The sequence below is a fragment of the Symsagittifera roscoffensis genome, chromosome 9, assembly GCF_963678635.1.
Source record: "Symsagittifera roscoffensis chromosome 9, txSymRosc1.1, whole genome shotgun sequence".
Taxonomy (NCBI): domain Eukaryota; kingdom Metazoa; phylum Xenacoelomorpha; order Acoela; family Convolutidae; genus Symsagittifera; species Symsagittifera roscoffensis.
Window position 1 is genome coordinate 15,500,223 of NC_087070.1, and position 25,879 is coordinate 15,526,101.

At 35.4% G+C, this 25,879-nt stretch overlaps 3 protein-coding genes across 3 annotated transcripts in view; 2 read left to right on the plus strand and 1 right to left on the minus strand.

The window, feature by feature from the left end:
* The window catches only part of LOC134854678 (slit homolog 2 protein-like), a 28,869-nt gene extending 27,737 nt beyond the window's left edge, over positions 1 to 1,132 (minus strand). Inside the window, exon 1 of the mRNA XM_063871033.1 lies at positions 1,031 to 1,132. The gene's annotated coding sequence lies outside the window, so the exon portion shown is untranslated. The remainder of the gene's footprint in view (positions 1 to 1,030) is intronic.
* Positions 1 to 25,879, plus strand: part of LOC134854559 (zinc finger protein 749-like) — a 354,798-nt gene that overhangs the window by 214,892 nt on the left and 114,027 nt on the right. The window lies entirely within an intron of this gene.
* On the plus strand, positions 21,037 to 24,402 carry LOC134854526 (organic cation transporter protein-like). Its single transcript, XM_063870824.1, has 3 exons — positions 21,037 to 21,395; positions 22,092 to 22,408; positions 22,768 to 24,402. The coding sequence occupies exons 2-3, from the start codon at positions 22,157 to 22,159 to the stop codon at positions 24,223 to 24,225; spliced, it is 1,710 nt and encodes a 569-aa protein (XP_063726894.1). The 5' UTR covers positions 21,037 to 21,395; positions 22,092 to 22,156; the 3' UTR covers positions 24,226 to 24,402.

A 25,879-nucleotide genomic window follows, 5' to 3' on the forward strand; every position in this document is an offset into this window, starting at 1 on the left:
TGGGCTCATTTTAAATTAAATTCTCACTCTTGGGGCTAAATCGGTTAATTGTTTTCACCTTCGGACAAAAGAAAAGTCAATCATTTAAAACAATTGAAACCATTAGGAAAGCAAAAAGCAAGTGAACCTCTCTGTTTGAGGGCAAATTTGGTCTCTTTGAGGAAACTTGACAAGTATTTGAAGATAATGTTTTATAGACTAAGTACCCAAATGGCACTTTGAAAAGGGTGCAGTACAACAATTCTCACAGCCGAAAAGTAAGCTGGCCGAAGGAGTTTTTCTCAATTCTTTATGCAAATGTTTGGACAAATAATTGTTTTTGGGATCTAACTTCCCAAAAAATTAGCTCTTTTGCGAGTTATTTTATATAAAAAAGTGTCCCAGAAAAAATCAGCTTTTTTGAGGATTTTTTAGATAGAAAAAATTCAACAGTTTCAAAAGTATAATGAAGCAATTTACTATCCTCCTCGTTAAAGCGGCTTAGAAGGAAAGATGTCAAGTTGGCTTAAAGTTGGAAATTTCAGCCCATCCTGAAATTTCCAACTTGAAACCAACTTGAGGAGCTTTGTGACTGAGAATTGTTGCAACGCTAAGCAGTTTCCATACTAATCAAATAGTGGGCTAGAGTATCATGACTTTGTCTGTTAAGGGAAGTGGAAGCTGCAACTTAATCCGATATAAAAATTTCACTAATTGATTCAAAGATTTGGTTTCACATATAATCTTGAATCGATTCTAATGTTTCACCATTGGGAAAAATTAAGAAGAGCTTTTCCGAAGTTGGGATTTTCGAGTGAGATGAAACTGGATTGACTGTGATCACAATTCAATGCACAGTGAACTAATTATCTATTCGAGAAATGCTTTTGAGTCTTGAAAGCAACGTTTTTAGCTCCAATTTCACGAGAAAAAGAATGCAAAAAATCTTCCAAAATTCGACATTTTTAAACATCGGCTTTTCAAACCACCTCACCAGAATGTAATCATGTTTTAAATGAATGAAAGTCTATTCTCAGTTGTTCAAATTTACCTGTGTGGAGTATGTATGTAAATGTTCTATAAAATGCTGTAGTATATCAATAAAACCATGTATCGATTACTTTCAGACTGTCTCGCTACTTCAGACTTCCTGTCTTGAAGTATAAACAATAAAAATAAATATTTTCACGCAGATCTGGATTTCAGTTGGATTTTGGTCGATACTTTGGCCCGAAGATTGTTTTTGTTTTTTGCTCTGCTGTAGATATCATTTTAAGATGGATCTTACGCAAGACCGGATACCATTTATGAAAGGGTTACAAATATTTTTTCGAGCAAACCATCCAAATGGCATATTGTAGCTCTCGTCCTATAATTTTCAAGATCCATACACAATAAACTACACGTTGTCTCCACCTAATTATCAACGAATCTCCCAAAACTTCAAACTATCAGTTTCGAATCTTTTAAAATTCACTTTCCAACCCAATTTTGTCGCCACTCCCTTTTTTGAAAAGTTGTCCCAATAATGATAATCACGAATGGTATTCTGTAGAAACTTAGAGTTAATTCGTAATTGATCAAAAATATTCATGAATAAGTCTTACCTAATAATTTGGGAAGCAAAAGAGCAAATTAGTTTTCAATTCTATTGAGTTTTTCAAGATTTTATTATGCAACTTTGATTGAAACTTAGTCTACCGAAAGAAGCAAATCCAAGATAACCCACATTATGTCATTTGTACCACCCATGAAACCTGTTCACATTTTGTCTGCGTGGTTGACTAATTAGACAGCTGTTTTTCATTTTGGACTTGTAAACAGTCCCTATAATCTAGACCCAAATGAAAGGAACTAGTCCTTTTCAAACTAGGAGGAAAATTTTCTATCTATGAGGTAGAACCGGTTGATAATCGAATGAATTCAGCAGCTAAACAGTCATTCTCTATGTAGAAAAAATTGCTGAACTATCGACTAATTGACTGCTATATTCTATTCAAATTTTTCGTCGCAATGACATCTTTTGGCTGTTTTTTTATATAATTTTTTTTATACAATTTGTCTAGAACTTGAAAATTAATCACATTTTTAGCAAGTACTAAAAACCCTGGATTCTTGTAATTTCAATCGGTTGTAGTCAATACCTTGAAAAAGAAAGTTTAACATATCATTTGAATTTATATATTTATAGCCGCAGTTATTCGTCTATTCGACCCTTTATCGTCCGAAGAACCTGTTTCGAAAGAGCTGGTTTTTAGAAGGGGATATAAATGGGCAATTGAGACCAAGTTTATGGGACGTAAAACGACCAATTTGTCAACATAAACAAACCAAACCAAAACACCTGTAAAGTTTTATCTACACATTCACTTATAAAACTCAGATTTTCTTAAATTGAACATAAGCTTCGGGATAAATATAAAATCCTATAACCCGGTTTCAAACTCTGACACAAGCATATGGAAATGGGAGCAAAAGCAATTTGGAGTTTAATTGAATGGCTTTAAGAGCGGATATTCGTATCCAGAAATGCCACCCAAAGTATACCTCAAATATGTGGTCTGACCAAAAAAAAATGTGATCTCACGTGTTCAAAATATGCCTGAAGATCAGTGATTAATTCAACGCTAACACTCAAGTTCTAAGATTTAAGTAAACCCTAGGAAGTGCTCACGTGATCAAAAACATAAAAACTCTGCTTAAAAATGTGATCAAAAACATTAAACCTTTACATATTCATTGGCTATATATCGACGCCAATACATTTTTGAAGGAAAAATTTGAATTTTGGCTGTCCAAAGTATTCTATTCAATTCTCAAAGAAAATAGACGAAGTATTTAATCTCGGAAATAAAAGAAAAACAAGACTGCTCGTATCAGGGCGAAGCCCTGAATGTTATGACTGCCTTTTAAGGTCTATGGAGCAGTAATAGTATGAAAAATTAAATGTAAAAAAAATAAAAAGAGATTGTATTTTTTTTTTTAAATTTGAGGTTTTTTGTAAAACCCATCAACCCACACACCACATAATGATCAAAGTGATAAATTTCGCTCCTAGGAACAAACCAATTATGTCAAATAAGCTTCCCTCAACCAATTAAGAACGATTTCTAAGACGGACTCAATCTCAAATAGCGCGAAATATATAGCGCGTTATTTGTCACAAATTGGCCTAAATGGCAATCTCTAAACCCCCATAACTTTACAAAAAATGATCACAGGTGAAATATCTTTTCAAATTTAAGCTCAAGACAACAATACTTGTTGAATGATCTAAAGAAATTCCGTCAAAAATGGCTAGTTAAAAAGTCGAAATTTGTCCGAAGAAAAAAAACCACTCAGAGCACAAATATTCCGTACAAATATAGAGCACAAATATGCCCAGAGCACAAATATACCCAGGGCAAAAATATACCCAGAACCCAAATATACCCAGAGCACAAAAAAAAACAGCGAAAAAGGTGAAAAGATTTTTTGAATTTTTGAAAACATATTTTGATTCAATTTTCAAAGAAACTGCCGTCGATTATGTCTTATTTACTAGATCTATCAAACATGCCAAAATCTAGGCTTTGAGGCTTATTTTTACCACGGACAAATAACTTCGCGAAACTTTATTGAAACCAAAACGAAACTTCTTTGAAAAAATTTTACCGTCAGGAACTTTATGTACTACATGCACAGCAAACAGTTACTCCTGTTTTTATCTGTAGCCAAGCTGAAAATTGTTGTTACCATTTTTGCTGTACGTATTGTTCCATTTAATACAGTGCTGATTAAAATTATCCGGACAAATTGAATAAAACTTAAAATTTAAAACTCAAATTGGGATGATTTTAGACAAAAAATGACGTAGATCAATCTTGCTTAAATTTTTAACAGAAATTGTATTCTGTAATTTGTTTTTGCAAAAATCAAGCCCAAGAAATCACCCCAAAAACGGTTATGTTTGGCTTTATTTAGTCAATCAAAATTTACTCCAAACCTATTTGTTCATTTACTGCCAAAACTACATCAGTACAACCTCCTTATGTAGCCCAATAAAATTTTAAAAAGGTGTAACTTCCTAATGTGGGCGCAAAAACTTAAGTAATTATTTTATTAAAACAATTGGTGTTTTATATTGTAAAAATGAAGTTTTTTGGCAATCAACGAAAACAAATATGATTATACAAAGCTGAGTCTGTTAATTTGCTGACAGAATTATATCACTGCAAGCCTCTTATTTAGAGACTTGCGAGACTTGCAGGGTGTAATTTATACAAAATTTATGCAGAATATAATTTTCTCTTTTTTTGTTTGATAGCCAAGAATTGTCATTTTTACCCTATAAACCATTTTTTTCTAAGCAATAACTTTTTTGGAACCTTTTGCGCCCATTTTTGGAGAAAACAACTTTCTTAAATTTTGTCGCGATACATAAGAGGCTTAGAGCGTCAGTAAATGAACAACATGTTTGAAGTCACTTTTGATTGACTAAACGAAGCCAATATTGATCCTTTTTGGGGTAATCTTTTGGGCTCAATTTTACAAAACAAATTGCACCTTCATCATTTTGTAAAAAATTTTAAGAGAGATTGATCTGCTCTAAAATCAACCCAATTTGAGAAAAACGCAACTTAGATTTCAATTTTTTTTTATTTTGTCCGGATAATTTAAATCAGCGCTGTGCCTTTCGCTATTTAATTTTAAGTTTGATGTCAATGGCTAAAATCTGCTGTGACAAGCCGCCCAACGAATGAAATGCTTGTTATTGAAAGGCAGAATTATGGACACTCTTGGAAACATAGACACACATTTTTTGCTACGCACGTGATCACTTTCAAGCAGTCGTTTAATTTTATTTGTAGACAGCAGAAGAAAAATAAATCGTTTGATTAATTTCTCGCAAAAGTAGTTCTCTTTTGCATCGGAAGCAGTTTGCGTAGATGGAGAGGACGAGCTGGCGATATTTTTATGTCTCATGTGTAAAGCAGTAAGAATTACAAAAAACCATCGAGAGAAACAAAAAAACTTAAAGACGCACGTGAGTGCGTCATTCGAAAAAATGGCATGGAGCACGACAATGTATGAAAGGCACGCAACACTGTCAACAAGCAACAACTTCACGCATGAGATTCTACATTTTGAACAAAACAACAGATAAAAACAATACCAAAAAAAGGGACAGGAACAGGCCAAATTTGCCCAGCTGGAACCTTTTGAAAAACAGTTGGACGAAAAATTTTAGTCCAAATAATCGTTAGAACAAATAATCGTTAGTCCAATTGAGATATCCGTAAGCATTGAAAAGTCAAAGGCTATAAAGGCAAAACAGATGAGTTGACATCCCTAGTCCATCACGGGAGGTTAATTTGCAAGATGTTGCAAGATTCTTGCCAAATAGGGTTATCTTGAATGATCTTGCAAGATGGAGGTTATCTTGCAAGAATCTTGGAAAAGGGAGGCTATCTTGCCAGAATCTTGCAAGATTCTTGCACAATAACCATTCCAAAAATTCTGTCTAAAAACAAAAAAAATAAACAGAAACTAGGTTTATGGTCAAAACAAATTGATTCTAGAACGAGAACGCAAAACGTTTTCGAGTTGATCAGAGAAAAAGGTTATTTTTTCAAAATTTTTAGTTTGAATCGTTAAAAATTGTGTAGATGTGCTCTCGATGAAGCATATGTGTTCTGATTTGCAGTGATTCACACTTTTAGTACACAAAAACGTATATGTTTATATATATATATATATATATATATATATATATATATATATATATATATATATATAACAATCTTTTAAATTTTTTGATGAATGCGCTCGGAACTTTCTACGACTTGCACAACAATTGCTACTCTCGTTACGATGGTTTTCAGTTATGGTCAACCCGGGTATCTACAATTTAAAAAAAGTGCTTAACCGTTTTCAACTCAAGCAAGATTTGTTCGATGTATTGACCAAAAACAATGTGAGCGACTTTTTTCAAATGCTCGAGCAAAATAACCACTGGAAAATATGTAAGTATGTGTATGTATGTATGTATGTATGCATGTTTAAATGTAAGTATGTTTGTATCTATGTATGTATGTATGTATGTATGTATGTATGTATGTATGTATGTATGTATGTATGTATGTATGTATGTATGTATGTATGTATGTATGTGTGTATAGATGTATGTAGGTATCTTTGTATATATCTATGAGCGATTTTTTTATATATATATAAAAAAACGCTCAAAAACCGCTCAAAAAAACGCTCAATATATAAAGATTTCAGCGGTTTGAGCGGTTTTTTCAGACATTTACGCTCAAAGTCTTGCTTCAAAATGAGCGGTTTGAGCGGTTTTTGAGCGGTTTATCTAAAAAAACCGTGCAAGATTTGAACGGTTTTGAGCGGTTTATCTAAAAAAAAACGCTCAAAAACCGCGCAAGATTTGAGCGGTTTTGAGCGGTTTTTCTAGTTAAACCGCTCAAATCTTACGAGGTTTTTGAGCAGTTTTTTTAGATAAACCGCTCAAAACCGTTCAAATCTTGCGCGGTTTTTGAGCGGTTTTTTATGATAAACCGTTCAAAAACCGCTCAAACCGCTCATTTTGAAGCAAGATTTGAGCGTAATTGTCTAAAAAAACCGCCCAAACCGCTCAAATCTTGCTTCAAATTAGGTGAAAAATCTCGACTCGGGTTGGGTATGTTTTAATATGCATGAGATCTTTTAAATTTGGTAATCTTGTCTTGGATTTGGCCTATTTTTAACCTTACTTGATCAATTTTACCCTTACTCGGTTTAATTTTTGTTGTTTTTCAACAAATTACCACGAAATTAGCAAATCGATAATTGTTGGAAAGGAAAAGCAGCTTAGACTAAGTTAGGACTAGATTTCATTAGCTTGCGCCCAGGATGGGTTTGTTTCGACTACATTCAATAAACTGTGTCGACCATCTGCGTTTCAAAAATAAGTACAATTACAAGAATAAAAAACATAGAACTGTCATCAGGCAGTGTGGAACAAAGTACAACGCCAACATGGCACCTCTTCTGCATATTACGTTATCTTTTTTACTCAAAAACTCATTTGGATATTTAGAAAGAAGGAAAAATGCAAGAAACTCAATTTGATAAGGGGATAAGTAACTGGTGTCTATGCACTCCGAACTGGGTTTAATGATTTGATAGACATGCCAGTCAAAAACCAGAAGGCAGCCCATCTAACGCTAACAGGATGCGTTCGCAACTTTTGATGAGACCCTAATCATTTTTAAATGTACAAAACTGAATTGTGAAAAAACCTTCAACATAAAGTATTCACAAGGTTAAACAAAAAAAGCCATATTGCTTAAGCAACATGAATTTGCTACTGCTTGCTTGTGCTTGTTTGAGCAGCTGCTTTAACTCGGGTCTTCTCGACGAAAAGGCCACAAAAGCAATCCGAAAAAAGAAACAGAAGCCATAGAAAACATAAAACCAATGAGAAGTTACAAGCATCCAAAATTCCGCAAGATTTCAGTGCAACAACTGACCAAGTAAAGCCTGAGTCTGGCTCAAGAAACCATGTCGTTAAGACTACTCCTAAAAGCAAAAAAATACTCATCTAGGAAAAAATTAGGATGATGTCTTAAAATAGATACTTAAATTGGTATCCAAAATAAACAATTCGGTCGATTTTTTTTGCATGACGCATCGGGAAAATGGATAGAAGCAAGCACCCATTGAAGTTTCGAAAGAGTTAATATTGAAACTATGATCTATAGAACTTCTTATATACTAATTCTATGGGAAAAAATTATGATGATTTTCGGTAATTCATCATTGAAAGAGCTACATCTGATTTATCGTTCCGACTTTCGAAGGAGTTATTGGAGTTTTGTAGCTCCATTCTAGGAACCAAAAACTTCAAAAAACTTGGAAAACAATTTTTCGATTTTTGGTCTAATTTCGAGATAATAAGGTGACCGTGTAGGCTTACAATAGCCTATTTAAGCTTAATTTAAGTCGTTAAAACTTAGTTTTACTCAAGTAAAGGTAGTTTTTGGGGTTTTTTAATGCAATTTTAGGAATTAAAAACTTGGAAAATCATAAAATTTCTGCAATTGAACAATTTTAGTATGACTTTCAAACATTCCGAAACTCTTTTTTTTCCTTCTGATGTAGTCTTTTTTTTCAAAAATTGTTTTTCAATTGAACAATTTTAGTATGACTTTCAAACATTCCGAAACTCTTTTTTTTTCCTTCTGATCAGAACATGCGGAAAAAAACGACACCAACTTGAAATTTTTTTTGTATTTTTTATAAGACTGTGGTCGGAACATTCTGTGCAAGTAACCGGATATCCTTCTTTGCTTTTTGCAACTGTTTCACATCTCGATAAATATTTAAAAAGTAAATTAGCTTTAGCTTTAAGTAAAACGCTTGCTGTTTGTCATTTAATGTTTCTGTTTATTTGATGACTGTTCCTTATTTTTTTTGTCAAATGAATTTTGATGATGCTGCGACTAACTTTTCGACCATGACGCTATCAAGTTTTTGACCGCCGCGACTATTTTTTTGACCGCCGCGGCTAATTTTTCGGCCATGTCGCGACTACTTGTTCGACTGCCGCGATTAATTTTTTTACCATGCAGCGACTTATTTTTCGACCGCCTCTTACTAATTTTCCGACCATGGCGCGACTAATTTTTAGACCATGTCGTGGCTAATCTTTCGACCGCCGCGACTAATTTTTCGATCGCGCGTTTAGTTTTTCTATCATGCCGCGGCAAATTTTTCGACCGCCGCGACTAATTTTTCGACCGCCACTACTAATTTTTTTACCATGCCGCGACTAACATCTTGACCACCGAGACTACTTTTTGTACCACCAGGACTATTTTTGACCATGCTACGACTAACGTCTTCACCGCCGAGAGTAACTTTTCGACCATCGCGACCGAGATACGCCATTTCCAGACTCAGTCAGCAACTAATTTTTTGACCATCACGACCGAGATACGGTATTTCCAGAGTTTGTTCGCGAGTTAAAACATAGACAGGAAATCCTTGTCCAGAAATGCCTGTTGAAACCTTGTTCAGACTATAATTTTTGGTCGCGACCATTTCCGTGTCTGGCAAAGTCAGAAAATTTAACGCGACCCAGGACGAAATCTTTATGCGTGGATAGCTGATCAGCCAACTTTTAGGACAAAGAAATGGTAGTGGCGTCCGTTATTTCCTTCCCTGCCATTTAAAAAATGGATTTTTAAAAAAGATGGCCAATCAGAAACGCGCGCTAATCAAATTGATTGAAACGAAAATAAGCTCAAAAAAATTTTTTCACGCAATGAAAACCACTCACATGTCGAGTCATGTTTCCTGAAATTTATTAGCCTGCCGAGGTGGGGGGCAGGGACCTGACGACCACCTTCCTCCCCTCAATTCTGGTTGCCAAAATTTTTCGAAAAAGGTCACCCTTGGTATTATTTTACGAGAACCATTTTTGGCTGGCGAACCTGAAAAATTTTTTAAAGGCGTCTTTGGCGCAAATATAACTAAAATTGAGGGGGGAGCGCGCCAAAAAAAAACAAATTTTTCTCATTCCCCCCTAGACTCCACCATTCCTTCCTCTTATAAAGTGACCGTCCCGATTAATCAACAATAATAACGAGCCAAAAACCAGAAACCACAAAAACAGCCAATAGTAAACTTGAGCAAAATCAACAAACTAAGAAGAACACGAAATTGAAAAATTGAAACAGGAAAAAAAAAACTAGTTAAGACTAAAATAATTAGACGCAAGAAATAAACCCCAAAACAAATAGAGTTTTTACTAAAAAGCTTGAGAAGCTACAACAAGAAGACAACATAGCAAAAGAAGAAGAATAAAATGATGAAAAAAAAACCATAAACATCAGGATTAGACAGGATTAGGCAAATACGAGAAATGGCCACAACCACCGAAGAAAAATACACTTGAAAGAAAGGTCAGCGTATTGAATACCAGTTTAGTGCCATCGGCGATTGCAGTGTACCTAAAACCACGAAATTGAGCTCGACTACAGCCATCAAGGATTCAGAAAAAAAAATCAATCGCGAGTGCTTTTTCTAGCTGCTGTCACAAAAAACGATAACCACTGTCATACAATCTTACTGTAGTCACAGGGCATTCAGTCTGTAACTTGGGAAATCTTGATTCAAAGACATAAAATATCTAGATTTTTAACTAGTGTTAGAGATGTTCTTGCTGTGGAAACATCATAATTTGAACTCATGGGCTCAGATTGGGTCTTTGGAAAGCTGACGACTTTGACTTACTCGTTATTCCCCCGAAAAAAAAATGCACAAAAAACGGGTTAGTTGGTCCGACTCCGACAAACGACTGATTGTGGATGAATAATTTTGCGCTGGTGATCGAAATAGGCCAAAAAAGGAACTGTTGTAGCTAAAACTTTGGAAAACCAACTGTTTTAATTCAAGCACAAAATTGGTAACAAGACTGCTCGTATCAGGGCAAAACCCTGAATGTTCCGACTGCCTTTTACGGCAGTAATAACCTAAAAAATTTAAACGTAATAAAAAAATGACAAAAAATTTTAAATTTTCAGATTTTTTGCGAAAATCATCCCCTCACACGTCATATAAAACACAAAGTGATAGATTTCGCTCCTAGTAACAAATTAGTTATGGCAAATAAGCTTCTTTTAACCAATTTGGAACGATTTCTAAGACGGATTAAATCTCCGTTCACGCGTTAATAGCGCGAAAAATATCGCGCGTTAATTGTCCCAAATTGGCCAAAATGGCAGTCTTTAAACGCCCAAAATTTTACAAAAAATAATTACAGGTGAAATATTTTTTCAAATTGACACTGAAGACAAAAAAATCTATCTAAGGTGGCTAGTTAAAAAGTCGAAATTTGTCGGAAGAAAAAAAAAACCACCCCGAGCACAAATACTTCGTTACTTTTGTTGCGAAAGTCGGAACAATTACGTTGTCTCTAAATTTCGTCCTATTTTCTGGTATAAGCTCTCAATTTATTTTAATTTCTGCGTTGTCAAAACAGACATGACTGTTTTCCAAGAATTCAAATTTCTTATACTGTTTGCGAGGATCTTTAAACAGCAAGAGCTCCTATAAAAGTAGTATTAATAAACTGACTATTTTTCGTCTTCGCAACATGATTTCTCAAATTTTGGTCTGGCTTAGTTTTTCCAATTAGTTTCATTTGGCGTTTGTCAAAGTTCCAACCTTATATCCTACATTTTTGCAGATAAAACGACAAAAAAGTGGAAAAAAATTTGAATTAGTTGAGAGTTGAAGTCAAAAAATTGCAATTCATATGTTCCGTGTCTGTATCAATTTATTAAAAACAGAGCTGAGTATCAAGAAAGCTAACTATGAAACCTGATATTACATCGGACACCAGTTGAGCGTAGCAGAAGACTACTACAAAGTCACGAACTAATACTTTCGGTATGTTTGACCGTGCTGGAGGTATATTTCGAATTTGTGCTCGACCCAAACCTTGTTTTGACTATTCTTTTTTGGTGTAGCACTGACATGTGCTCGACTTTAAAAGTCAAATCATAAATTGAGCACGTCGAACCGGGCAGTCACATCTGCCGCAACTCGTAGTTTAGGCGATCCACTTGAAGCACCCGAGGTTAGACTCGATGCTAGACGTAAGCAAATTAATCTGCTTTCCACAACTGGTTCCTACATTGCAGGACAACCCAGGTGGCACAAAACTGCGAGCAAGGTTGAGAAGCTGGTGAAACCTCAACCCTGTAATCGGAACCAGAACCGTCTTACAAATGATAGAATCAAACGTAGATGTTCAACTCTACTTCGTCAGACTGTTCCGCGATGATATTAAAAATATACACACGGACTCTCTCAATTCACAAAAATAGAACTTATGAGCTATATCTTATCAAAAATGACGGGGAACCAAGAAAAAACGAGCCAAGCTCAGACAATTTGAGCCAAAATTTTGCAATGTTTTTGCAGACCTTAAAAGATGAAGCTTTTGTTTACCATAATTGATGATGATCGTAATGCCATATAGGAACGAACGGTAAGGCTATAAAATATAAATTGAACATGAAAATACAGACTCGCAATCATGAATCTTGATACCAAAAAATGAGTTCAGACGTAGCAGGAACAAATATTTCCCCTCTTTTTAATTTTTGACAACTTAACACCAGACAACTTCTCTCCCCACTTTTTGCTGCCTTTGCAGCTTAAAGCCACTACATTTCAAAGTTATTTCGATAATTTATTGCCGCTTAAACCCAAAATCAAAAGAGCACTTACTTCAGTGGTGACTTCTGTGAACATCAAAGAAAAAAGCTAGAAAAATTTTTGCCATTTAAAGCCGAGCAATTTCACGCTATTTAAATTGCGTGAGTTTTGATCAGTAACAGCATTGCTAATCATTCTTACTGTTGAATTGATTCGAAATAAGAAAGAAAAAAAAACAAATAACCTTTCAATGCACTTCACAGGCCAGCAATTAATTAAACTATTTTTGACAAAACTTGGATAATTTTCCAAACATTTTCAATGTACAATTTTGAACAAAAAAGACCTTGCCAATCATAAGGCCTTCAAAGATAAAATCAAATTTCAAAACACATTAGAACACAAATGAAAACGAAAAAGTTTCCCAATTAATCAAAACAAATTTTGCCAAAATTGGCCAGATTTTACAGAGAAATAAAGTCGGTGCAAAAATAAAAACAAATTTTTGCAAAATTTCAAACTTTGTTTCACATTTTCGATCATTTTTCTTTCTAGACACAAAAACCAAAGGGCCGACAAGTCCCTACTTCTAACCTAGGGTCTCCCCTAAATAATGTTAATTGCTTTGAGTTGCTAGAAACAACGTTTTAGATTGCGAGTCGAAGTATTGCGTTTCGGCATTCTCTGGGAGAGTACAAGGAGACGTCTATAAGCAAATTGATTTTAAAAAAGTTAGAAACCAAAACGCCAGACACCAAAACTAAAATTAATATGTTGAATGAGCAAGTGAACATAAGTTATTGTGATAGAATCTTTTCAAAAACTAATAATCTGATGATTTTTTTCCTTCATATCACGATACTTTTGCGTGATGTTTTGATATTACCGCTCGGTGTTTTGAAACCAATCCAATTTTTGATTAAAACTCCACTTGCATTTATAAAAAACCTTATAATTCCTAAAAAAAAACCTGGAAGAAGTCTTTTTCGGCCAATCAAATCACTTTTGAGTAAGTTTATTGAAAATAAGCCATGAGGTTGTCTTCTTTTTTGTCATCAATTTGTGATATATCCGTTTCTTTGTTAGCCACACTGCAACTTTCCTCAATTACTACGTCGAGTACTATTTCTGTTTTTGACTCCGGTACAAAACTAAGGGCAGGAATCATGTTCGACTCAAAGACTAGCTCGTTGTTAGATTCATAATTGTTCTTGAGGCCCAAAAGAAAAATATTCCGTATATAGCTTCCACAGGTAAAAAAAAACTCTTAAATTTAGTTTGGTATTGGGACGCAAAAATATTCAATGGCGCAATTCCAAAAACGATTTAAAAACTTTCCGGGGTTACGTGACCGATTAGTGTTTCAAATGCAATTACTTATTTGTTAACTATTGGTGAACGTTTATATCAAGAGGTTCACTCAAAGTGGTTAAAACCCGCCAATTTGTTCAACATTTCAGCCGTTTTGATTTCTCGATAGCAGAAAACAAGATGCGGAATGCACTGTGTTTTTTGCCAATATTGAGAACTTCAACGCACTCTAACCTCACAACAGAACTGTATTGTAGACGGAACACTTAAAATTTGTCCCAGTCAGTTCTACCAGCCATTTCCGTTGTCCAGTTAAAGTGCGTTGAAGAATTCAATATTGGCAGAAAAACACTAGGCGTTCCGCATCTTTTTTTTCTGCTATCAAAAAATCAAAATTACTCAAAACAATTGGGTATTACGAAATGACGGTCATCTGTTGCAATGGTGGGCAGTGATGTCGTTTTCTAGCTTCGGTTTAGATTTCGCGTCTTTGCCGACAAGGATGGCAATGACAGTTGGGTTACCCTGTTGTCCTGCACCAATTGTAAACCAGCTGCGGTCATCTGATTTTTTATCGGGCATTACTGATTCCTAACTGTCTTCTTCATTGTTGAACTAAACGTCGAGTTTATGAGCGTCCTGCGTTGAGTTCGTGTCTATGATCGCTGCTGCTGATATTACATCACATGTGATTAATGTTTTCTGGAAATTTTTTGATCTCCATTTGCTGCAGCGCCATTGTTTTGCTCCAGCGCCTGGGTGCAGAGTTTCAATCGCCCTTTGCTGCGGCGCCAGGAAGCAGATTTACAGAAATTGTTCGAAAACTTTGACATATAGTGCTACTTCAGTTTTCACATAAATTTATTTTGTCTATAACTGTCAATCATCTTCTCAAATCGGTGCTAATCAATTACCGGCAGGTACCAGCTAGTGGCGTCGTCTGGCCCCTTGGTGTGACTTCTTAATTTCGATCTTATACTATACTTTGAAAGGTTAAAATGTCCATTATTTTTGCAATTTAGTTAATGATGTGGATTTTTAACATGAATGTTCAACGGATGTTCAACTGATTTTCCCGCAGCCATCAGGTCCAAGTGAGGGGAAAAATCCAAATGGATGAACAGATTTCTGCCGCCTCAAAATCAACGAACCTGTCATGCTATGGGAGTTCTGATTCTAAACTTTCCAACGGGGTATGGTTGTCAAACACGGAATAAATTGCAACAATTATTACTTCGGCGTAACGCTACAGCGACGCAGATTGGGTCATTGGCAGCGGATACGGAGGGAAAAAAAACAAGTGGAAGGCAAACAAACGCTTGTATCGAACCTCTACTTAAGCTTGGGGGAAAAATTCAAGACGGGCTGCACAAAAGGTGGCCGCACCTAGATATGGGAGCTAAGTTCCGATGAAAAAATGCCGGAGAAAAAGTATAGGATCGACCTGTCCTACGAGCGTTGGGAAAAATATGCTAAACTGTACGTCTCAACAACTGCCGGCGGTACACGCTCATCGACACCAACAGGCGGTGGCGTTCAGATCAAAACCGAACCAGTCGGAGTCATCCGAACAGGATACTGAAGTAGCCGATCATGCGGTAGAAGACCGAACAAAGGGCGCGGGTTAAACCGAGGGGAAAATAACTCTTCAAACAAGCGAAACTACAACTGTGAGCGACCAGGATTCACACCTGACCACATGAAAACATGCCCAGCCAGAGGGGTCACCTGTAGCTACTGCTGAAGAGCACGACTTTCCGAGCGCTCTTGCAGAGGCAAGGAAGGTAGCAAAAGAGGGGATTGGTAAACACAGCAGATGAGCCCTCACGCTCCTGGGTCTCGGATAGTTCGGGTGACTACTTAGTTATGTCAGTCCGGTCAAAACGCCGGACTGAGCTGAAAGTTGCTGGAGTTCAACTGCCCATACGTACAAACGGGAATGGAAAAACGTGTGTGGATAGACTGCGGATCCCTGATTGCAAAATTCACCATCGGAGAACTGAAATAGCACTCTACAATTAATTTTCCGAGCTCTCCCAAAGCCTTTAAAAGACCCTGTTTTGGCCAAGTATTCTGAGCCGCAGAAGTTTTGAAGAAACAGGCCAAAAAGGCGTTTTACCTTCCAATTTAATCTATATTGGCGCCAAAGACGCCTTTAGAAAAAGGTTAGGGTCCATCAAACCAAAAAGGATATTTCAAAATTGTTCCCGGGGGACCCTTAAGTTCGACATGGGGTTGAACCTTGCAAGAGAGAGGTGTCCGCCACCCCCCTCCAAATCCGCTACAGATTTCCTTCAAACTCTACTTTTTTCCATTTTTATTAGCACAAATAAAAAACGCGAAAAATAGTTCACTTGGATCTTAACAAAAATTTGGATCTTCAACCCCCATAATTCTCATATTGTTGTGATTTGTTCTTAAAATTAAATAGTTAAGTTTTTAGCCTTCAAAAAACATGTTAAAATTACATTTAGAATATAAAAATTGGTTCAAATGATTCGTTGACCAGACCGGTAATTGGGTCCAGATAAAAATACTGTCTAGATTTTCGGGTGGCAAATATCTAACAAAAGTTAACTTTTCTGAAGATTATCGCGTTGAGAGATTGTTCGATAACAGAAGCAAGTTACAATTCTTATCATTAATGGGTAAATTCAGTGTCGTTGCTTTATTTGCGAGTCGAACTGGTTTATCGCTCAGTTCTGATGACCAATTAGTTTGATTGAAACTGTTTGAAACAAGATGCATCCTTTTGCGATAAAATACAAATAATTTAATACTAGAACCACAACCAAATTGTTTCACAACCAAATTAAATTTCTAGCGATCAGTCGGTTCATTTTAATGTCTTATTTTTAATTTCGCTTTTAATCGCCAACATGTTTGACCTCGAAACTTTCCGAAATCTGAACGACGAATTGAAATACGAGCTGTATAAAGACTTAGTCGAAAATGTTACTTATTTTAAACGAATTATCGAAAACTTAACTGTATCAACGAAAGAGGAAGAAAGAGGAAACAAATTTTTTGATCTAGAAAATTTTAAAAACACGGGCGATTCGAAAATTACAGAAAACAAATTTGAAAACGAATGGAGCAAGATTGGAACTCGGAGCAGAAATCAGAACAAACGAAGCGAAAATAACCAAGAAAGCAAGAATAACCAAGAAATCAAAATACAAGCAACCAATATTCAAGAAGAAAAATTCGACCAGCAACGAAAACATTTATTTTTACCACGAGAAGGAGAATATTCTGGCCTATTACTGGGAGACTCAATTGTTAACAGAATCAATGGGGAACAAATATCGGAAAATGTGTTGGCGAGAGGATTTGGTGGGCACAAAATTTCTGCATTGCTGGAACGCGTGAGAAACAGTAAATCGCGACATTTTAAACATGTAACTACGCTAATTGGAATAAATGACTGCCTCTCAAGTGATTTCGACGCGAAGGAAGCCGTGAGTAGCTTAGAAAAACTAATTTATCTCATAAATCATAAATTCTCCCCAGAAACAATTTCACTATGTACTGTAACTCCCTTAGGCGCTTTTAGAAAAGATTTTAATCCAAATGTACAGAAGCTAAACAAGCAAATTCTTAATTTAGTACGGAATGTAAAAGACTTGGGCGAAGTAAAATTGGATATTTTAGACATAAACAAAAATTTTAGTCAAAATACAGATGCTCTTAGCTCGGATGGTTTGCATCCTTCTGATGGGGGTGTTGAAATTTTGGTGCAAAGTTTTAGAGATTCTTTTAGGGGTTCTGATATTAATGCAAACACATGTGAGATTACAACCCGCCCCAGAATGAAGCAAACCCAACAATCATCAAATTTAGATCCAAAAACGGCAGAAATGTTACAATTTTTCCAAAACGGTGCAAAATTTTTTAGGAAATACTAGTTTCGCATTTTTTCTTGGTGCAAACTTTGGCGATTATTTAATTTATTTAACCTATTATGCTGAATATTAAATTCTGGTTGTTTTGTGCAATTTTTCTAATTTCCAAGGCTCAGATGGAAACTAAAGAAAAAACTATTGTTTACTGGGGCTATCTAAGCTGCCAGCAAAAGATATTATCAACGAAATGTGGGATAAATGAGCGGAGAGCTACCACACTGACTCATCTTTTCCTTTTCGCGTTGTTACTGACCCAAAGTGGGGATGTTGAAAAAAACCCTGGTCCTATCGAAACCATTGAAACAGTCTACGGTATCTGCTCAAAAAATTGTGCAAATCTTAAATTTGTTCATTTGAATTTTCAAAGTATTATTAGAAAACGGATGCAATTGAAAAAATTTCTTGATGATATGGGCGAAAACACAATTATAGGAATTTCCGAAACGTGGCTTAAAAAAGAAGATAGTGACAATTTATGGAATTTCCAACCTAGAACGCATGCGATGTTCAGATATGATAGGCAATCAGCGGTAAAAAAGAAAGGCGGTGGCGTTTTGTTATATATACCAGTCAAATTGGCTCCGAAATTGAGGCCTGATCTAAATTTATTTGATAAAAAAAATATGAGTCAGTGTGGGTTGAGTGCAAATCTACATTTAACATTTCGAGTAAAGAAAAAATGTTAGTTAATTTGTGTTATAACCCAAGCAGATCAAACTTTATTGATTTTTTGGAACAATTAACGCTTAACATAGATAATGCTTTTTCAGTTTCTAATAAAATTACGCTTTTGGGTGATTATAACATAAATTATCTGGATAGCAAAGAAAAAGAAAATTTAGATTCTATAATTATTCCATATGGATTGAAGGTTTTTTGTCCAAACGATGAGACCAGAATTAGTTCCTCAACAAAAACTCATATCGACTACATAATCAGTGACTATGAAACAAACGGCATTGAGTTTTGTTTTGATACACCTTATAAAACCGACCATTTTGCTTCATTTATTTTGACGGATATAAAATGCGGCAAAATTTTACCGAGGATAATTACGACTTTCAATAAGAAAAATTATCAGAAAAATGAATTTTGCAATTCACTCTCCGCTCTTCCTTGGTATCTCTTATATCAATGTACAGACGCACAAAACATGTTCTCGACGATGATTTATTTAATTTCTTGTGCTCTACAGCAACATGCTCCTATCGAAAAAAAGTTTGTTCGTAATTTTAAACCAAAAAACGTGTTGAAAACGGAATGGTTCGATTCAGAATGTCAGCAATTGTTGACTAAGAAACAGAATTCACTCAGATCATATCGCAGTCAAAGCACAAGCGATAATTGGTCAAAGTAGCAGTTTTTACGTAATCAAATGAGCAAATTGATTAGAAGTAAACAATTCGATCATTCAAAAAATTGTTTTTCACTTCTCAGCACTATCCAACAAAAATGGAAATATATTAACCAAGTTAGAGGTACATGTTCTGGCAACCATCGAATTACAGTTCTACGAAATTCCTTCAGTGAAATGATAACCCAAGACAAAAAAAGTGCCAATCATTTAAATTATATTTTTTCAAACTTAGGCGAATTTTTCGGCGCTAAAAAGCCTCCGAATTACAACAAATCTGCCTCTGAATCTGCATCTTTTCATTTTCAACACATTACAGTGAAGCAATGCTTTGATATAGTTCGAAAAATCAATGTTGGAAAACCTCTCGGACCTTGTACCGTACCTGCTTGGGCAATCATTGACGGTCAATCAGTTATAGTTCCACATTTAACTTTTGTCATAAATACTTGCTTAGATGAGAACATTTTCCCGATCGAACTGAAAAAAGCAAACGTAACCCCTTTGTTCAAAAAAGATGACCCAATGGATGCAAAAAATTATCGGCCAATATCAATAACTTGTGCTTTTTCTAAAATTTTTGAAAAAATTTTACATGCCCAAATAACAGAACATCTTGACAAATTTCAAATAATGACACCATTTCATTTCGGATTTCGCAAAAACATTTCAACACAAGATGCTCTTGTTTATGTGACAGAAAGTATTCGAAATCAAATAGATTCAAAAAAAATCGTACATGCAGCTTTATTAGATCTGTCCAAGGCTTTTGATTCTATTTCGCATGAAGTTTTAATTGAAAAAATGCTTTCTCTCGGTTTTTCAAATGGAGCAAATGCTTTAATTGCTAGCTTCCTAAACAAACGTATTCAAAGAGTAAACGTCAATGGAATTTTTTCAGACTGGATTGAAATAAAACGAGGTGTCCCACAAGGAACGGTACTTGGTCCGTTGTTGTTCAATATTTATGTTAATGACATACAAGAGCGATTATATGAGGGTTGTACTTTAGTTCAATATGCTGACGACTGTATGGTTTTTTCCTCTTCTATAATTTCTGAGGATGCTTTGAATCGATTGCAAAAATCACTCAATAATCTAACGGAATTTTTTGCAGAGAACCAATTGAATCTGAATGCATCTAAATCGGAATTTATAACATTTTGTCAAAAAAATGATAGCAAAAATGTGGATACTGATAAACTAGTAATTAGTGGGCATTATGTAGCCAAAAAATCAGAATGCAAATATTTAGGCATAATTCTTGATTCAAGTTTATCTTTTCATGCTCAAATCAAAACAATTCTCCAAAAAATGGCCCAAGGGATTAAAACTATTGATACAATTGGACAACAACTGCCGACATTATCATTAGTTGCCTTGCTTCATTGTCTTGTTTTATCACATTTAGATTATTCAGCAATTTTTTTACAACAAATTAATGCTACTTTGATGCTATCTCTGGAGAAACAGTTGAACTGGGCGCTAAAAAGAACATATTTCAGATCGAATTTTAAATCTTCTTCCCTTCTTCGCATTAGCAAATCGTTCATTGGAATCGAGAAAAGAATTGAGTTAAAGTGTATAACATACTTATACCAATATCTTACAAACAAAAAGAAGGCTTTTGAAAATACACTGAGACTACCGACTGCCAATTATAGGCTCAACGAAAGAACGAAACAAATTATTTTTGACAAACATTGTTCGACTGCTTCTCTGCAAAAATCATTTTTTCATTTGACTTCTAAAAAATGGAATTCACTGCCCATAATTTTGCGCAATTTAGAAAAATCGAAAACAGAATTCAAGAAAAAATTGAAAGAATTTTACGTGAGTGAATTGAGAAACAATCCTATATGTACTAATACAAATACGTGGCGTGATTACCGTTTTTGCTAGTTCTATATTTTTTAATTCAGTTTAATTTTTCACACATTGCTTGAAAGAGAAACTGTATATACTCTGCATATACGTTGTATAATTGGACTATCTGTAAAATTGTTTGTAAAGTTTTATTACCAGCTTGTTCCTAATTCTTAAATCTTTAATTTTCTATAGTATCCGAAACTTCATATACTTTAATCAACCAATTTCCGAACTGTAACCGATTTTGTTTTTTTTTTGTTTTGTTTATTGCTTGTTTTCTGATGTTTTGTTTTTGTTTGATGTAACCAATGAATTTATAACCAATTTTATTATTTACACTTTGCTACACTGATGCCTCGGCTTTTTATTGTATAGTAATTCAAGTGTTCTTTCTTCTTCTTCTTCAGAAGCTTTGCTTTTAGAGAATCTGAAATTAAATTTGATTGCGATTAGTATCATCAAGAATTGGCACAAATTTATTTTGCAACCGAGAGTAAAATCCCCTTATTGATATGTTACTCTAATTTTTTTTTGTTTTGTTTCAAAATTAAAAATTTTTATTTCAACTCTGAACTCAACTCTTGCTATCTTTTCAGAAGTATTTAACGCGCAACTGATGTTTTCAGCTCAGAACATCATAGCCTTGAAAACGCAAACGGAAACTCAACTCAAACATACTCATTCAAATTGAAGTTTCGTAGACTTCTATTTCTCTCAACCACACAAACTTATCAACTTCAAAGTATGTGATTTTCTAGACCAGATTACTGGTACGTAGCCGCTCAGATACATTTTGAACATCAGAATCTATGTAAAAATAGTTAATACTAAATTTTTAAAGACACCATTGAGAGTTGATCTTCCGAGCTGTCACAAAAATTAAGATGCAGGCAAGTTTTTGGAAAAACAAGCGAAAATGTCTTAGAAAAGTTTTAGAAATGGCCGTTCAAAAATGGAACGTTCTGGTTAACAAATTTTTCCAAAGGGTATAATTTTTGGTATAATTTTACGAGATCCATTTTTGCAAACGAGATCCATTCTTAACAAGTTTTATTTTCAACAACTGAAAATTTTGAAACAATTGACGCGACTTCATGGCTTGAAAAAGAAAATTTTACACATAAAACTATCTAGAAAACGTCTCAGCTCAGCTTACAAACTCAGATTTTCTGTTGAAACAAGTTTGGTAAGCTTCACTTCTAGTTACATGAAAAGATGCACAAACTTTATAGCTGATTAGCAATTAGTTCATATATATTCGTGCGGACAACGCGAGGTTAACAACATTGCACTAACGTACCAAAACTGACTCATCTGAATCAAATCAGAAACCAATCATGACTTTGAAAAGATGATTAAAGCTTTTTCACAAAGATTTATAAGCCTACATGAAAAAACTTTAATATGCAACTGCTTTGAAAAGATTATTTAAGTTATAAAAATACAATTGTAATTATCTTTTTAAGAGTGGTTTGACATCACTGCATAAGAGACATACAGAAAACAATCATTACACTTGGTAACAGAAGTTATGACAGCTGGCTCTTCAGAAAATGATCTCTCCTCGATTCCAACCATCGACGAAGTGTTTCTGGAACAGAAGTTCTCGACTCGCTACAAGGTGTTGATGATAACTTTGGGATCTCTGGCTTCGACTTATTGTGGCATCTGGATGATATCACCCGCCTTCTACCGGTTCACAGTGCCCTATACTTGCAGTGACCAGGGTGGAAACATGTCGCCAGTATCGACTGAAACAGTCCATACATCACTGGACCAACAGGTAAAATTACTTTTTGGCAAGAACTTGTAATGCTATGAATTGTTTGGACGCATCTAATTGAGTACTGCGAATAATAAATTAATCTTCAGATTTGTTAACTTTTATCCACGAGGAAAAAACTAACGAACATTTTTCACACTTTTGTGGAGAGTAGTTTTTTTGTGATTTTTGTGTACTATGTGTGTTCCCCGTTTTGGGATGGAAAATTTGATGCTTAAAAGTGGACACGAAGCCATTTGAGATCGTTAGAATTGAGACTTATAACTGGGGAGCTATTAGAAATAATTACCCAAATTATCACAGATAAATTAAACTAAATCAATTTAACTGAAGTAAACTAAAATGGTGTTGGAATTTAGGCTACATGTGACATCAGTGACACTTGTTCGGCCTGGGCTTTCAACTACTCAACGATAGACCGAAAAACTTCAATCCAGCAATCATTCGAGCTAGTTTGCGATGACGAAATCTACCTGAAGCTCCACGGCAGCATGTACTTCCTCGGAATGTGCTTCGGATCCGTTCTCGGCGGCTACCTCAGCGACAGAATGGGAAGGAAGAAGTTTTTTCAACTTTCTTGTATCTTTGGGATAAGTTTGTCAATTTGGATGGCTTTCAGTGAGTCACTTATAGTCCATTTGATCTGCTTCTGTGCTGTCAGCGCTTTCGAGTTGGGCGCAGTCATTTCAATGTTCGCCCTAGTTGTCGAAGCCGGATCGGCTAACTCCCGGTTCGCAGCATCCCTACTTTCTGGTCTATCTTTCACAGTTGGCGTTCCCCTATGCGCGCCTCTGGCAATGATCTTTGAAAACTGGCGACATCTAGTTCTGGCAATCTCGTGTCTCATCTTTCTCGGGCTGTTTGTATCTCTGTTTATAGACGAAAGCCCGCGGTGGTTATGGGCCGAAGGAAGGTACGAAGAAGTGTTTGACTCTGTGAAAAAAGCCTATCGACTCAAAAACGAATCTGTTCCGCCCGAAACCAAAAAAGTTTTCGCGGCTCTTATTTTGAAAGGAAATGACAAAAAAGGCATGATTTCATCTATTACAAGAGACTTTAAAAACGTATTTGGCTTACCGTGGTTCAAAGGCGCAGAAAACAATGAGAAAAAATATTCGAAAGAAGAGAATCCACAATTTTCGACCAAGTCAATCTGGCTTATTTGGAAATATCCGACACTTTGCGTGCGACTGGTTATTTTAACTCTTCATTGGATATGTGTGAATTCTTTATACTATGGGCTGACTTTCGGGGCCGAAATGCTAGAGCAAAATATCTATATTTTCGTGGTCACTCAAGGGTTATCGGGGTTGGTAGGAAACATTTCTGGTTTTATTTTTTTGAAATATTTCGGCCGGAAAACAATTGCGGTGGCAGCTCTCGCCTTTTCGGCTTCTTGTTACCTAGCTTGCGCCTTTATCTCGCTGTCAAACGTAGCAGTTATCTTGGCTATAACCTTTTCGGCCAGAGCAGCTTTGGAATTGTTCTTTATTCTATGTTACCTTTGGACCGCAGACCTAATGCCGACTGTAATCCGAACTTCGGCTCTCGGGTTTGCGTCACTGGTGGCTCGGATTTTTGGCCTGGCATTACCATTTGTGGATTATTTAGAACGAATTCACAACTCGGGTCCACTTTTGTTCTTTGCGGTTTTCGGATATGCTGTGCTGATGTCGACATTTTTGCTTCCCGAATCGAAAGGACAGCAGCTCCCGAACTCACTCGAAGAGGGAAACAACTTCGGGAGAAAGAAAAGCCAAAATAAACTAGAAATTCTTCGCACAAAGATGGATTGTGTATCTGGCACAGAAGTTTGATCAATTATATCACAAAAAAGCTATTTTTTATACATCAAATTGTACAGCATCAGAATGCACACCTTTCTAACCAATTATTATTCAGATAGACATCGAAAGTGTTTTAATTGATATAACAGTTGTTGTGGATCGGTGCCAAGCAAGAAAAAAACTACGAACATTTTTGATGAGACCGCTGAGCTGATATTTTGCCTTGAAGTTGGTCAGTATTCAATAGAAGTCGAACGTAGTGAAAACTCTAATATTGGTCGTGATGTTTTTTTTTTCAGCGAAAATTTTAAAATTTTTACAAGCTCAAATTTGAGTTTTTGTCGCATTTCGACTTTGATTTTTCTTAGAAGTTCAGCTCCTTTTGCTAAAAGGAAGGGAAACTCCACTATCGAACGGCAAAAGTGTAAAAATCACGAGAAACAGTGGATTTAAAAAAATTAACTTTTTATCCAGTTTTTTTTTCCAATTGGGTCAATTTCTTCAACAATAGGCAGTCATAAGTTTATCGGAATTTCAAAGGGCTCTAAGTTCGTCTATTTTTTGCTTTGAAAGTCGGAAGTCAAGATTTAAAAAAAAAACAGTTTCTATTTTTTCTGTTTAATTGCGTTCATTGATTCAGTTGTAACTGTCTGTTGGCTACGGTTGAGTGCTTTTCCACAGTTGCGTAAACTCGAATTGCTTAAAAAGACAGCCAAAAATATAGAATTAGGTTTCTTTTAGTTCAGCTTTACAAGCTTAGGCAAGGTTTTTTTTCCTCCAAGATTCAACTAAGAGTGTTAACTTGGATGAGTTCTCTTGTTTACATTCACCATCCTTCTCTTAAATTATCTGTTGGCATAGGTTATTGTAGCGTTTACACCGTTTTATGCAAGTGTACACTGATTTATGCGAGCTAGTTTCCAGAATGAGAACAACTGTATTCTAAGTTTAATTCAAATTGCTCTGGTGCTGAAACTGCAAGTTGCAAGTGGGTTGTTAGTTTGATGAGTATGATTGGTTAGTATTCAATATTTTATAGAAATAAAATATCAGAATAATATCCAATAATAAATTCGAGTTTAGATCTGGTTTCATTACTCTCTTTTTGATGCAGGTAATTCTGATAACTTCCTTGCATCATAGATAATCGGATATCGCTCTCAGAGAGAACAACTTTCAAAAACATTGGGGTTCACTCTTTTGTTGTCCAGAAAATAAGGTTGATCTGTTTTGAGTTCTTATGTTTGCCATTTTGAAAATGTTAAGGGGTTCAACAATCCATTCGAAATCGTTGAGCAAGAGTATCTTCGTGGCAAAGATTGGTATCAATCGTTTGCGAGTCCACCAAATTATCGAAATCTCTTGCGGTTTGCAGGTACTTCTGTGCTCCATTTTTTTTTTCAAACTGTCAATCTATAGGATTCAATCCAATAGCTGATGCTGATTTATTAATAAAAAATGCCATGATTGGTTGGAGTACTTGAGCATTATTTCTGCCTCGCTCAAACAGTCTGAAAAATTATTAGCTGCATTTAAATATTAAAAAAAAGATAATAAGGAGATACCGAATGCTCAAAGGAACGGTCGGACCTATTTTTTTTCGAACGGGGGACAGTATTCGAAAATTCAAAAAAAAATTGATAAAAACAGCCAGTTTTGATTAGTTTGAAAGGCGTTGGTTGAT

Bases quoted from the DNA above. Each gene is read 5' to 3' on its own strand.
- LOC134854526 (XM_063870824.1), top strand. From the start codon at position 22,157: ATGACAGCTGGCTCTTCAGAAAATGATCTCTCCTCGATTCCAACCATC. The intron at 22,409-22,767 runs GTAAAATTACTT...GTTGGAATTTAG, and splicing joins ATACATCACTGGACCAACAG to GCTACATGTGACATCAGTGA.